The sequence below is a fragment of the Brachypodium distachyon genome, chromosome 2, assembly GCF_000005505.3.
Source record: "Brachypodium distachyon strain Bd21 chromosome 2, Brachypodium_distachyon_v3.0, whole genome shotgun sequence".
NCBI classification, from domain to species: Eukaryota; Viridiplantae; Streptophyta; class Magnoliopsida; order Poales; family Poaceae; genus Brachypodium; species Brachypodium distachyon.
Genome location: NC_016132.3, coordinates 51774047 through 51788587, shown reverse-complemented (window position 1 = coordinate 51788587; position 14541 = coordinate 51774047). Strand labels below are relative to the sequence as shown.

Genomic DNA, 14541 nt, shown 5'->3' with positions numbered 1-14541 from the left:
TTTGAAGAACTCTGGTTCAAAAAAGGTACATCGATATTAATGCCAGGAATGAAATATTGAGTTACTGCTACTACATCTCCTGGTTCTGAACCGCTCTGTCCATGCCTTGGTTATCTCAACCAATGTATCTCATATCTCCTGTGTGGGTTCTGGACATCAGAATCAAACGATTAGTGCAACAGTATTTAGATGGTTCACGGAGAGCCGTGGGCATGGCAGCGGCGCGGCGGCTCCACGCGCAGGGAAGAAGAAGGGGGAGCAGGGGAACGAACGAGAAGGAGAGAGAGTGGGCCAGGTCGAGTCCATGCAGGCTGTAAATTTTCGATCTTCCCAAACTACCCTATGAGCGGCGTATGTACTGCTGGTCTAGTTTTATCAGTATACACGAATATCTGCCGTTAGATCTATACAAATAAACGGTCCCTATTTATTATAGGGTACCATAGAATAGCTCAAAATAAAAGGACGCTTTGGTCTGGGGGGCCGTCTCAGTCAACTGCTCCTTGCTGTGGCCTCCAGTCCACACACGCGTACACGTCAGCGAGGACCAGGACGGAGCCTCTTACAAAAGAGACTCTTAGAAATACTGAAATTTGCTAGTTCAAGGTCCGCATAATATAACATGTATGCGCTTTCTCAACTTTTGAAAAGAAAAGACTGTAGTGCGGGTGAAAGGAAATCACTAAATTATAACACAGCTGAGCTCTTAATGTACAGTAAAAAGAAGCGACAACATGCAAATCTTAACCTCTGCGTGGTGAATAATTGTCATCTGCATCTCCTTGATGTTTCAAATTACTTAATATTCAAGATGTTTTTTACATGTTAAAGCAGGTGCTCTGCTGATTCATTATAGAGTAAAAGCCCAGTTTGATAAGGTGAGAACAGAAAACAACAGCCTGCAGGTGCCAAAACACCAGTAGAAACAGAAAGCAGGAAAAAAAAACCGATGCTGTAACACTCTCACACAACTCGGTTGTACAAAATCAGATTACAAGCCCCTCGCAAAACAGAAACTCTCCATTCCCCACTCGATGATCTCCTTAAGCATCGCCGTGCTCGCTTCTTTCCCCTGAAAACCCCGAGGATTTCGCTCTTTTCACAGATTCCAAATCACCAAACCCCAAACGCCACTGCTGCTTTGCGCTTGGGTGATCGAACGAACGTCGACAGCCAGAAATTTCCACCATCGCTGAACATAGATGTTCTATCAATAGACTATGTTATTGTGCACCGTGCTCCTATGACTCCTTCTCTTGGTCTCTCAGATGTATATGTCAGGACATATTATGTGTGTTATAAACTGCTCTCGATCCCCAATTACAAATGTCTCAGTATTACAATATATATTTTGTATGTTATAATGTGTGTAAAACCTGCATTTTGCGTACATGGTTGCTATTCTGATAAGACCATGAGAATTAGATTTACGGCATAATCGATTAGTCATGTCCTAAATATATATCAAGAAGGAATATTCGCGGGTGTCAAATCAGGTTGCTTTTGCATTGGACACATGTGGGTGCAACAATTATCTAGTGGTGAGATTTATGTCAACTAGCAAGTGTCGATACCATCAACTATAAATTTAGAGATAGTAAAGATCTTCACCGAGTCTTAGCATGAAAGGGGAGGATGTGGCCGTGCAAACACTTCTCTTTGTTGTTGAAGTTTTAGTCACTTTTTCTCAATGGTGTCTCGGTCGCTTTTTATGATGTCAATGTCACTTTTGCAAAGTTTTAGAATTTTTGTTAAAGTTTCTGCCATTTCTGTTTGTTATTTGTTTCTTGTTAGTTACATATTTTTGTTAATTCTTTAGTTTTATTTTTGTTGCAGCCGTGCTTGTTTGTAGTTGCAGTTTTTTTTTTCCAAGTTGCAATTTAGTGGTAAAATAAAAAATGTCTAAAACTTTATTACGTACTACTTTACTTTATTATTTTTCAGTCACCTGTGTCCTAGATTTTCTTTTTAGGGGTACCTGTGTCCTAGATAGTCACTTCGTTCGGAGTGGACTGCAAGTCCGAAACACCAGACACCAACCTGGGCTGCAAATACAGCTAGGCCAGCTGTGGGCTCAGCAATAAGCAGTAAAAAGGTCCAGTACTAGAGGTGGCGAACAATAACAGGCCGGGTGTGTTCTAAAAAACAGGCCGGATGGGATATAGTCACATAGGCCGGTCTGACCATGTGCCAAACCTTACGGCCCAGTTGATTTTGAAGGATATCAACTCAAGTATCAACTTTGTAAAGCTTTTCCTCAAGTGTTCCCCTTAACCTTCCTGTAAAACCAAATGATCTCGTTAGTGCCATTCGATCCATCGTTCTCCCTCACCTGTTTATTAAAACCCGAATCGGTGGGACGGATCTAGATTGCTTGTTCTGGGCTTCCTGAAAAATGCAACTGATGATTTAATGATGGTCGGGTTACCTCGTCGGTTGGGGTTTGCTGATTCTCTCACATAATTATGTAATTCGATTCGCTATATCTAAAGTTTTCTAAACGATATTAATATGTGTAAAAAAGTGTGCTTCATGACGAATGCGAACAAAATAATTTAATGGATATACTAGCGTACACGCAACAAAAAAACAAGCAAATGATCACAGATGATTGGAGTTGTCAAGCGTGCCAAACTCTTTCTTCCTTGTGTGGGTCGGAAGCACAGGAAAAAAAAAGGGGCCAGATAAAAGTGTCACCACCATCACCAAAAGGCAGATAAAAGTGTCGCCGCAATCAGCAAATGCGAGCTTTAGATGTATCTGTTCGGTGCATCTGAACATGCATGAACGTAGCAAGACGTAATTAGCTCCGTTCATGTCCTTCATTCTGAACTTCCCATTGCAGAAGCGAGTTTGACGTCCTCCACGAGGAAAAAGAAAATACAAAAATTAGCCCATCATGGAACTCAACAGACGGCAACTGAAAATGCAAACCAGACTGCGCATGTTAGCACAAACGAGCCATCTGAGCTGGGAGGTTCGATTTGCAGGCCAGCTCAGTCGTCTCTTTCTAAGAAACACGAGACACACTCTTTCTTGTTTATCAACTATACCTTTCACGTTCACTATTCACAAGTAGAACCTTTTTTCGAGAAAACGTAAAGTTTGCGTCTCGATGCATTGACAGAAAGTATATATTTACAAGCCCAAGAAAAAGCCGATACAACCGAGTACTCAAGACAACACCACAACCAACGGTCGCTAGACAAACATTACAACCGACGCGACCTAACAACCCTCGGTCTAAATGCCATCCGCACAAGCGCATGACGCGACAAATCTACCAAATCAAAATCTACGCCACCGGAGCAGAGAATCCAACTCTGTAAAGAAGGCAAAGTTGGAGCACTCTCACTTTGAAGAGGATGGCAAGTCGAAGGCGCTGTGGACCGCTCGCCTCAATACAACATGGTGTAGGAGCCTCGAAACCGCCAATGGCCATTCGCACCCTGAACATTGCACTGCCATACATCACCGCGCCCCTTGCCAGAAGCTGAGCCTGCAACCATCAGTCGAAACTCATCGAGTGCGTCCATGAGACCAAGACACCGCGGCATATGATCCTTCGCAATCCTCTGCCCATATTCATAAGTTGAACTGTACCAAGCCTAACTTGCAACTGCTGCAAAAGCCTCGATGAGGCAGAATAACCGACAGGCGACAGCTGTGCTATCTTGCAGCTCGCTATGAGCTGAGATGAGCTCGTCCTCGTTTGGTGCAAGCAGGATAACACCGAGCTATAGCTAGCCAGACAACCCTCAAATCGGTACTAAAATATGGGCCATCACAGATCGCACTCGGGTCTCTCCTGGCTTTTCCGGGGGTTTAATTCTGTTTTGAGAGGGAGAGATGTAGCTTTTCGTAGCCGCTTGCACCATGTGTATATTTCTTGTAGCGACGGTTGCGCGCGTTTATGGGTCATAATGCATATGGCAGGCACTAGTGTAGTACACGAATTCAGCATAAGAGAACTCCTGATCGAGACATAATGCTCTCTCCTTTACTGTAAAGCCCGAGAGCGACGCTCCATGGAAAATGGCACGGCGACTTCGCTCAGAATCGGTCGCGCCCTCTTTCTTGGATAGATATATAGTATGTTGCAACCTTGTAGACAAAAGAAAAACTCTTACCATATCGATGGACCTTAAGCATCCTGAATTAATACTCCCTCCGTCCAACAAAAGATGTCTCAAGTTTGTCAAAATTTGGATGAATCTAGACATGACTTAGTGTATAGATGCATTCAAATTTAATACTCCCTCCGTCCAACAAAAGATGTCTCAAGTTTGTCAAAATTTGGATGAATCTAGACATGACTTAGTGTATAGATACATTCAATTTTAGCCAAAGTTGAGACATTTTTTGTTGGACGGAGGGGGTACTAGTTTTCGTGTGCTCTTGTTACAGAAAAGTTAGTTTGCAAGCGAAATATATATAGCACCCAGAGAACCACGAATCGATGAAGTTTCGATCTGAGCCAGATGAAATTGGTACTTCGATATATAGCTTGTCGTGTATGATCTCCTTTTCTTCTTCTTCTTTGCCTCTCCTTTTTGGTACTAACAGATTGATTACTTTTGTCTAGGAATCATATCGCGTGCAGTTGCTGGAATGTGTAGAAGGAAATAGACATGAAAAATTTCCAAGGGACCAGTCAGGTGCAGCAAAGTTAGATGTACCGGTTGAGGGCATACCTGATCCCAATCCGGTGTAGCAAGTTAGAAAATTCAGATGTGAATGGTGTCACAGAAAGATAAAAAGGCAAAGGAAAAAAAATACACACTCTGGTTGGATTTGTCATCTTTTATTTCTATATGTGTATAACAATTTGGATTTGAGTTTTGTGTGATTGTAGCCCACCAAAATGGCAAAAGGATGATATTTCTGGATCAACATTTTACACACTGGCTGGATGTGCCGTCTTTTATTTCTACATGTTGTATATAACAATTTGGAGTTTAATGGGGGATTGTAACCCACCAAAATGGCCAAAAGGGTGATATTTATGGATCGACATTTTTACACATTGGCTGGATTTGTCATCTTTTATTTCGACATGCATGTGTATAACAATTTGGATTTGAGTTTTATGGGATTGTAGCCCACCGAAATGGCCAAAAGGGCGATATTTCTGTATCGACACAAAACGACTCAAGACCGTGTACCGGGTGTAACGATATCGGAAAATCGGCTGACAACCACAAAATCTTCAGTTATAGCCCACAAAATTGATCAAAACAGTAATTCTTTCGCATTTGCTCAAAACTGTCCGAAACCGTGTACCAAAGGTTACGATATCTATAAATTGGACGGAAAAAAAGTCGTGGGTTATTGTAAAAAAACGACATAAATGGTGATTTCTCTGCACTGACCATCAAGTTATTTTCTTGGACTAATTAGGCAGCCTTAACTGCCCTTTGTTTTTTGCGAACGGCAATGGAAATGGCAAGCAAACATGCATGCATGTCGGCTAGGTACAAAATCAAGGTTGCAGCGCACTGTTCTCTGTGACACCGAATGACATCTGATATATTTTTGCCTTGTAGTATTATGTAGATACCTGCTCCCCTCCGATCTTCATGTCAAATATGACCATATTTTTGCGCGCGCAGGACGTCTGATGCTACAGCACTACCCCAACCAGAGAAGCCATTGAGATCTCTTTGTTCACCAGGTGGTCTTCGTTTTCTTCGAGAAACCCATATCATCAGCTGGATATCACCAGATGAACATGACAAAAGCTGGTGAGCTGACAGGTGGGCCCATCTTTCCACCTTAGGAACCACTCGTTAGAATGGCCTACGTCTGCGCACTTGCACCGGAATGGAGCCAGCCGGCAGCCCTTACTGTGAAGAAGAGAAAATATAATACTAGCCCAAGAATGCCCCTACTGCGTGCATATAAATAGAGCCGTGAACTCTGCACATTCCCTTCAACTCAAGGTCTCCGCATCCTGCCCCTTGAGTTCGATCCCCTAGCTAGCTAATTACAGCTACCTTAGCTAGAAGCTTCTATCCCTTTTGGAATTTCCTCACAAAGGCTTGCAGCTAGCAAGAATTGAAGTACTACCATACATTTAAGCATCACCATGGGTTGCTACGGCGATTTCTTCGAGAAGGCCAAGCCTTACATCGCCATGATCTGCCTGCAGTTCGGCTACGCCGGCATGAACGTGATCACCAAGGTCTCCCTTAACCACGGCATGAGCCACTACGTGCTCGTCGTCTACCGCCATGCCTTCGCCACCGTCTCCATCGCCCCATTTGCACTGCTTCTCGAGAGGTACATATTCAGACAAACACTGCAATTTATGTCGAACCCCTCCTCTGCTTTTGCATGCATATGGTTCACCTGAATTTGAAGCTGATCATTAAAAAAAAATGGCAGGAAGGTGAGGCCGAAGATGACGTGGTCGTCCTTTCTCCAGATCTTCGTACTGGCACTACTCGGGTTGGTGCCATCTTTTTGTTTTGCGTGCGTTCGTACGTACGTAGCCAACTTAATAAGTTGTTTACAAAGAGGACATGAGTAGTGGACACTTTGTCAAGAAAAGGCTTGTGTGCCAAAAAAAATGTCAGCTTTACTGAGAAACCAAGTAGCGTGTAACTAACCTCACGTATATGCATGTTTCTGACAATTACAGGCCCGTGATCGACCAGAACTTCTACTACGCCGGCCTCAAGTTCACCGGCCCAACCTTCGCATGCGCCATGAGCAACATCCTTCCCGCCATGACCTTCGTCATGGCCGTCATCTTCAGGTACACACACACGTTCTGAAAAATCTGAGATGAACATTTGGATGGAGAAAACATTTAACTTGACATCTGCTTATTCGATCGACAAATTAAAGGATGGAGAAGGTGGACATTCGGAAGGTGAGGTGCCAGGCGAAGGTGGCCGGGACAGTGGTTACAGTGGCCGGCGCGATGCTGATGACGCTGTACAAGGGCCCGCTGATGCAGATGGTGTGGACGAGCCACGCGCAGCCGCACGGCAACGGCGGCGGGGAGGGCGGCCCGGTGGCCGCCGCCGTCGACCCAACGGGCCGGGAGTGGTTCCTGGGCTCGCTCTTCGTCATCATCGCCACCCTGGCGTGGGCCTCCCTGTTCATCCTCCAGGCCCACACCCTGAAGCAGTACTCGGCGCCGCTCTCCCTCACCACGCTCATCTGCTTCGTCGGCACCCTCCAGGCCATCGTCGTCACCTTCGCCATGGAGCACCGCCCCTCCGTCTGGACCATCGGCTTCGACATGAACCTCCTCGCCGCCGCTTACGCCGTCAGTAATTCATATACACTCTCTCCAGTAGTCTCCATCCAAAAACATTTGCGGCATGATCATGTTTCTTAAGAGATCGGCGTCTTGATTAACTGCAGGGGATCGTGACGTCGAGCATCGCGTACTACGTGCAAGGCCTGGTGATCCAGAAGACGGGCCCGGTGTTCGCGTCGGCATTCAGCCCGCTGATGATGATCGTGGTGGCCGTCATGGGCTCCTTCATCCTCGCCGAGAAGATATACCTGGGCGGCGTCCTGGGATCCGTCCTCATCGTCATCGGGCTCTACTCGGTGCTCTGGGGCAAGCACAAGGAGACCCAGGAGGAGTCACGGGCGCTGGCAATGGAGCTGCCCATGGCCGTGGCCGCCTCCAAGCTGGGAGACGCCGACGCGGCGTTCGCCAAGGATTCCGAGTGCGGGAAAGCGGACGGAGCCAAGGCATCTTCCAACGGACACGGAGGAGCTAGTGCAGTTTGATGCTGCGATTGTCCAACTCAACTACTTCTTCCAAGTGCTAACTGCGTGTGTGCACTGACTGGGAAGAGCGGAAATAATTTTTGCTCCGTGCCTGTGTATTTTTGTCCTCGATCTCCTGTAATTTTGTCGACCGACTAGTAGTACTCCAATGCACCTCGTATTTTTCTTCTGTTTTTTTTATCAGGGGAGAAAGAATGTTTGTGTTGTGTTGTGTTGTGTTGCGTTGTGTTGAGGGGTATATATGTGTTCACGTACTAGCAGAATTTTGAGTGTTTTCGGGCAGAGTACTATTTCTGGCCGCAAATTAATATTGAGATCATCGATTTGTCTCTGGCATGATGAATCAATGGAGCACCATTGTACAACGAACCGTTCTGTCACAAATTTGCAGAAAGATCATCAGAATGACCCTCAGGTCTGGCCTCTCTGCGCCATTCTCTACTCTTTTACTGCAGTGCAAAGCAGCGCTCCTGAAGATTTCTTCGCTAGCCTAAAAAAAAAGATTTCTTCGCCTGGATATGTCTGAATCAAACATCATGTATGTTTCTTCGTTTGCTAGTGCACCGTTGAGTGCTTATGTCAGTAAGCAGTACACAACGGCATTCCACTAATCCAACGAGCATATCCTTTTAACAATGTCTTGCCAGGCCACTGTTAATGAGCTTATGAAATGCATATGTGCAAAAAGGCTAGTACATCCAACGTCAGCACGACTGATACGGCGAGTTCATGGACTTGGATTCAGATTCCACTAGTGGCAAGTCCCAACAAAAATTAACCACTTTATCTTACGTGAGAAACGAGCCAGATCGAACTCCGCGCGATACTAATTGGCCACGGAATGGACTGAGACGGGACATGTTTTGAGTAGTAGCATCTGGTGATCACTGGCTGATTGATGCGATGGATACAAGAGTCCACGAACATTTGTTGGGATACTTGTCGCCAGAGCTTTAGTTCTCACGACCCGTTACTGCCAGACGTGCATGGCAGAATATACTCCCACTGGTGGCTAGAGCTTCAGTGCCGTTTCCATATATCTCGGGCGCACTAGAGAATTATTAGAGAGGTCTTTCTGAATCTTGGTTCAGCTGGACCAATAGTAATGCCCGTTACATCCGATTCTAATTAATTTACCGTAGGTCTTCTTCGAGATTCGTGGGCTAAGTCAGCCACAGATTCCCCAGCAGGAAAACATCTATGATGTAATTAAAACGAAAAAAACATTAAGCCACGATGTTCATCCACGTAAACTAAATAATCTCCACCATCAATCATTGTAGGCCCAGATTATAATGGACCGAATTTAAAGATATAATATATTTTTTAATGAAAGTACACGTATTGACGTATATAACCGTGACACCTTACTAAGGAGAACCAATAAAAGAATTTAAGAAAGATAGAATCAAATTTTACTTTACAATTTTCCGTAAAAAGAAACTGCGACAATAATCTATGGTGAGTCTAGCCATGCGGATCATCCAACAAGTTCTTGTTAGTATAAAGTATGAACCCCAAGAAAACGCTGTTTCGTGGGATATTTCTTTTGAATAAACTAGCATGGTGTCCCGCGCAATTGCGCCGGAAACATCTTCATATGTCTTTTATTTCTTTGTCTGACATAGATATGTGTGTTGCTATGTTAGTTCAAAAAGACATCAAATCAATGATATGTATGTGTCATATAGATAGAAGCGGTCTATGTTGAAACTTAAATTTTAGGTCCCCGTATAGGATGTTTGGCGTTTTGAAGAGTTGCCATGTTTTCCTTTTAACGAAGGCACCAAATAGTGTGGGGAGCAAAGAAAAGAAAAACAGCGAACCGAAGGCCCTAATCTCCCAGGTCGATGGAGCACGCCCTAGCACGACCCTGAATATCTTCCCAAACCAAAAGGGTCACCTCAAGGGCCGGAAGCACCAATTGAAAAATTATCCTGTTGGGCTCCTTGCGAACTCCCCACCTCAAGAGCTCGCATGTTTTGTTTGACATGATATTAGCTTTATACTCTCAAATGAAATTCTGATCATTAGAAATGCAAAATTAATCAACACCGATACACCTATGAAAGTAGAAGTAACCAATCTCACTACACCGAGAAGTATAGAAATATATCATGTTTTGAACATGAGACTGAAGAGCATCATGCGCTAGCCAATGCAACGAAAAGACCAATCTGATGGAAATGGTTAGGCAATCCAGTTATACTTCAAAACTCTCCTTCACATATGTCTCCCATAGGCCTAAACGTGGACCGAAAGTGTGTTGCAATTAACCGGGTCTCGAACTCGAGACCTCTAGTTTTGATACCATGAAGAGCTTCATGCACTAGCCAATGCAACCAAGAGACCTATCTGATGGAAAGGGTTAGGCAATCCACTTATACTTCAACAAAGACAACCTTTTTATATGTATGTGGTTTTAGAGTGCAACTCACAATTAAAATTTAGAACGCGAGCCAACATGTCGATCAATGTTTGCATCAAACTAATTGATCATTTGAGGTGATATTAGTTATATTTATATATCTGGATTTAATTACGGATCATGCGTGAATTAGACTTCACATGCGGAATTGGCCAATCGGTTGTTTGCGCTGATAGGTCGTGTGTATGCTAAGGTACATTAGTAGGTAGGATTTTCAGGAGAACTAAATTGTAACGTAAGATTAGAGTTTTACGTGATCATATATTGTGCTGATAATTGGACTAAAGTTTACACGCCGAGCTAGTCTTTTTTATTTATATATAACTCATTTTTGCAGATACGTAGAATATTGATTATTACAAGCAGAACTGAGTTTAGTACTTCATCAAATATTGTAGAATTTAAGATCTAAGGGTCTAAATAATTTGGACAATCTGGGTCATCATAGCACCTCCTCTCGGTACCTCTAATATTGTTTTTATTATATAATAGATATGTACAATGAATTATATTGCATATCAGCTAAGCAAGAAGCGAGCAAAAAAGGACGGAGCGGCCGATATTTTCATGTATCATTTATTGTCCAAAATAATTGTGTATAATATGGATTGCTTACAAATGTCAAACATACTCTCACAAGGAAAATATACACTATGGTTGCTCATGGAACTAAGGAGAAAGATCAAAATCAGCGAAAGGATGTCCAAGAAGTTAAAATTAGTAGCGTTCTAACAAAGCACTAAATCTTATACACAAGTTATTATCGGTAAAATAATCTTATAAATAAGTCAGATATATATTGAGGGAAAATAAGTCAGATATATATTTTACCTCGGTAAATGAAATTAGAGAGTTATTTTAGTACACAACTATACTGACGAAAAGTCGAAAACGATGAGGCAGCACGCGAAGTTTCATACCTTATTGCTTAGAATAGGCCATGTATATATCCTAGCTGGAGACGCGCGCTTCGCCGCGCCGCTCGAAAAAAACTGACCATTATACGAAAATACGGAAGCGTGTTTCACACCATTCATCTTTTTTCTTACTTTTTCATTCATTATCAAACCTGTCTTTTTGTGTATCATAACTTAAAATTGATGCATATTCTTTTCTATCACTTCAGATTTCAAACATAAGACTCTTTGAATATTAGTCACAAATATTCCACTTTCTTGGATTAGATAAAAACATAATCACCAATTACCACTATTTACAGGAAAATCAATCAATTTGGTGGCACGTGTACTTCTATTGAACTATCCAAACTCACCAAGATTACATTATCTAGATATTCTGTAGATTTGGATGTTACATGTTTCAGATCCTTAAACTGAAAATATAGCAGAGCCATATGAATCAAAAAAAATTCATACATAGTTGCATATTCTTCCAACAAATTTATTAGGGTGAATTGGATCTATGCCACTTTTTATTCCACCGGTTGGAAATATGACATTACAAAAACTTGACTTGGATAAATGCCACTCTAACTTTCTTATATTTCTAACAATGCCATTCTGTCCACTTAAGACCAATTATTGTTCATAGAATACATGTATTTCAACGTGTACAACAATATTTACCATAATACCCCTATTTACAATGTTCAACGGTACGTTCGAGTCTTCCAGGCGCCATAAAGGTTCAAAACATTCAAATTTGGCCCGAAATTCAAACTTTTTAGAAAAATCTAGAAAAATTCAAACATTCAAGTTAGGGTCATGTGGGGGATAATAAGAGGGAGAAGAATAGAACTGTTTGACTTGAGATGAAAAAAAAACTGTTCGTATAAAGCTGTGTATATATGTATTTTGACAATATACGTGATGGTATTGGACAAAATGGCATGGATAGAGATATAAAAAAAAGTTAGGGTGGCATTTCTCCAAGTCAAGTTTTTGTAATGGCATATCTCCAACCAGTGGAAATTATAATGGCATAGATCCAATTAACCAATTTATTAGAGTACACCGCTCTGAATAAGTCCAAAACAATATAGCTGGAAGAAGTAAAAATAAAATGGTGAACTTCAACTTGAAGAATTCAAAACTCTAACAGTCTGAGAATTAACTTTCATAATTCTTAGGACACCTGCCTAACACCTTGAGCGAGGTAAAGATGGATCTTCATGGGGGAGAAACAGTGACGACCTTTGTTTGAACTACTCCAGAGCGGATTGGCCAAATCTTACCTCTCTAATGGCAAATACCTCCAGGTGGAGAACAATGTTAGATAACAATGCTGACCATTTTATGAAGTGTTGAAAAGATTCCAGTCATTTGCCCGAATTTATTGTTCAAGAGTGGAGCAAGGTTGGCCGGTTGGGCTGTATGTTTTTGACACTACTTGCAGGGAACCTACAGAATGCTCTTACTTGTCTTGATAACTTCCCAGTGATAATGAGCCACAATTTCAAGCGAAGGGGCAATGATTCAGATATCCCAATTGGGCACTCAACAATAAGTCCATGCTGATTACGATTCAAGAAAGATATTAAAATAAACCTATATGATAAGGAAAGCCAAATGCAAGTATTAAACTTGCTTTTTGGTTGTGGAAATACAGGTTCATCTACCGATACTCCTTGTATTTGGTATTTCTCATGCATTGCACTTGGACAGGAAGTTGGTCATGTCATGGATAAGAAATGAAACCCACAACAAATTAAACATTTTTCAGGAAACAATAAAATGAAACATGTCTAGTCCTTCAATCCTCACATCAAGGTATATATATGGAAACGATACATCAATACATCAACAATCCTAATTAGTATAAGAAGGGTTGTTCAAAATGGAACTGGCAAGAGTTTCAAGGAAACGACTTATCAAGGGCATTCTCATATATATATCTGCCAAAGTCTATTTAAGAAACCCGCCCTAAATACAGAGTATTACTACTCAACCTGGGCCCATCTCACGCAATAAGGCTGCCCCCTTTCTCCGTATCCTCACATTTCTGAATTAACATGACCAAAAGTAAGTCATTGTTAGCAACCGGTGATCGATTTCCTGCAACACCTTTGGCGACAAACAGCCAAAATTATCAAATACTTTTGGCCACTCCAGATGCAAGATAACCCCAGTCGTAGCACACATCTTGACCACAAAGGGGATTCAAATCGAGCGATAAAAACTACAGTAGGATGTCCACATATCCCTTCAGAGTTAACCGAATGCACTATGAAAAGAAAAATATAACATCCAGGCAATGATAGCAGTTTGTCAAGTTCATTGGTCACAGATTCGTAGATATCACAAATTAGGTTTCTTTATATGGGAACAATTTACGGTAACAATACGCTAGATGGCATAAAGCACAATTTCAAGATATTATTGCCGTCTAGTATACATAGTAAGTCTGCTATACCAGACACTAAATATGGAAAAATGACAGGACTATCAGGGTTGGGAAAAATAAAAATCAGTGTATGCAAGGTGAGATGGTTGATTCTTGATTGCTTGAACGCCAGCAGGTTAGTTGGTGATATTCCTTTCCATCAAATGCACATGGCTAAATAAAATTAACTAAACTTGATATTGGCACACAACTCTTCCATTTGATCATCCGATTGCTAAAAAGACAAAAAGTAGAGTAAGTATGCTATAAAGAGAATAAAGTAGTCCATAACTTGAGCAACTTACTTGTTTATGGTCAGCTATAGGGTTCTTCGACGCCATCTATTCCTTGAATTTCGTAAGTTTGCTGCAGAAAAGTTAGTTGGTGCTATTATCTAGCTTATTGGAAGTGAGACACAAAAATTCTTAAGGTGTATCACCACATCCAAACATTTCATAGAAGTTGGTAATAATCAGACTGAGTACTGTATTGTTATTTTTTGTGTTACCTACACTACCATAATGGCAGTACATTTATTTTTTGAAGCCATAATAACACTGACTTGCACCAAAGCAGTGTGTAGCACTGTAGCATGAGCAAAAGATTCTTCATTCATGATGCATTGCAACCTGACATTTCTAGAACCATAAGACCTGCTTGCAGTGTAAACCATAACTATAAAATGTCTATAACCATGTGCAAGGAATAAACTGAGCTATGTTTTAGCCTCCAGAGAGCTCCATGAGAGGAAAGGTCCAAATTTATCTTGTAGGACAAAAAGGTAAAACAAGCACCCAGAACTTACTGCCAAGCTGGTGATCTGATATGCTGAAGGGGGTTTCCTCAAACCTGTGAAGTGAAATCTGAGACTAATATTTGGACTGACTATTTATAGTATTATACACCAAAGGCAGTAACCAAATACCAAAAATCTTTGCCACCATTGAAGCTTGTTTGACAGAATATTAGTACTGACTCATTTTGCAAAACAACCTTGTGCATATCCATAATGCGCT

General features: G+C 41.8%; 1 protein-coding gene across 1 annotated transcript; it reads left to right on the top strand.

Moving 5' to 3' along the window:
• Positions 1-5918: 5918 nt before the first annotated feature.
• Positions 5919-8098, top strand: LOC100841923 (WAT1-related protein At5g07050). The gene is made up of 5 exons (XM_003564373.4): positions 5919-6282; positions 6388-6450; positions 6644-6760; positions 6853-7279; positions 7378-8098. The coding sequence occupies exons 1-5, from the start codon at positions 6089-6091 to the stop codon at positions 7753-7755; spliced, it is 1179 nt and encodes a 392-aa protein (XP_003564421.1). The 5' UTR covers positions 5919-6088; the 3' UTR covers positions 7756-8098.
• The last annotated feature ends 6443 nt before the right edge of the window (positions 8099-14541 follow it).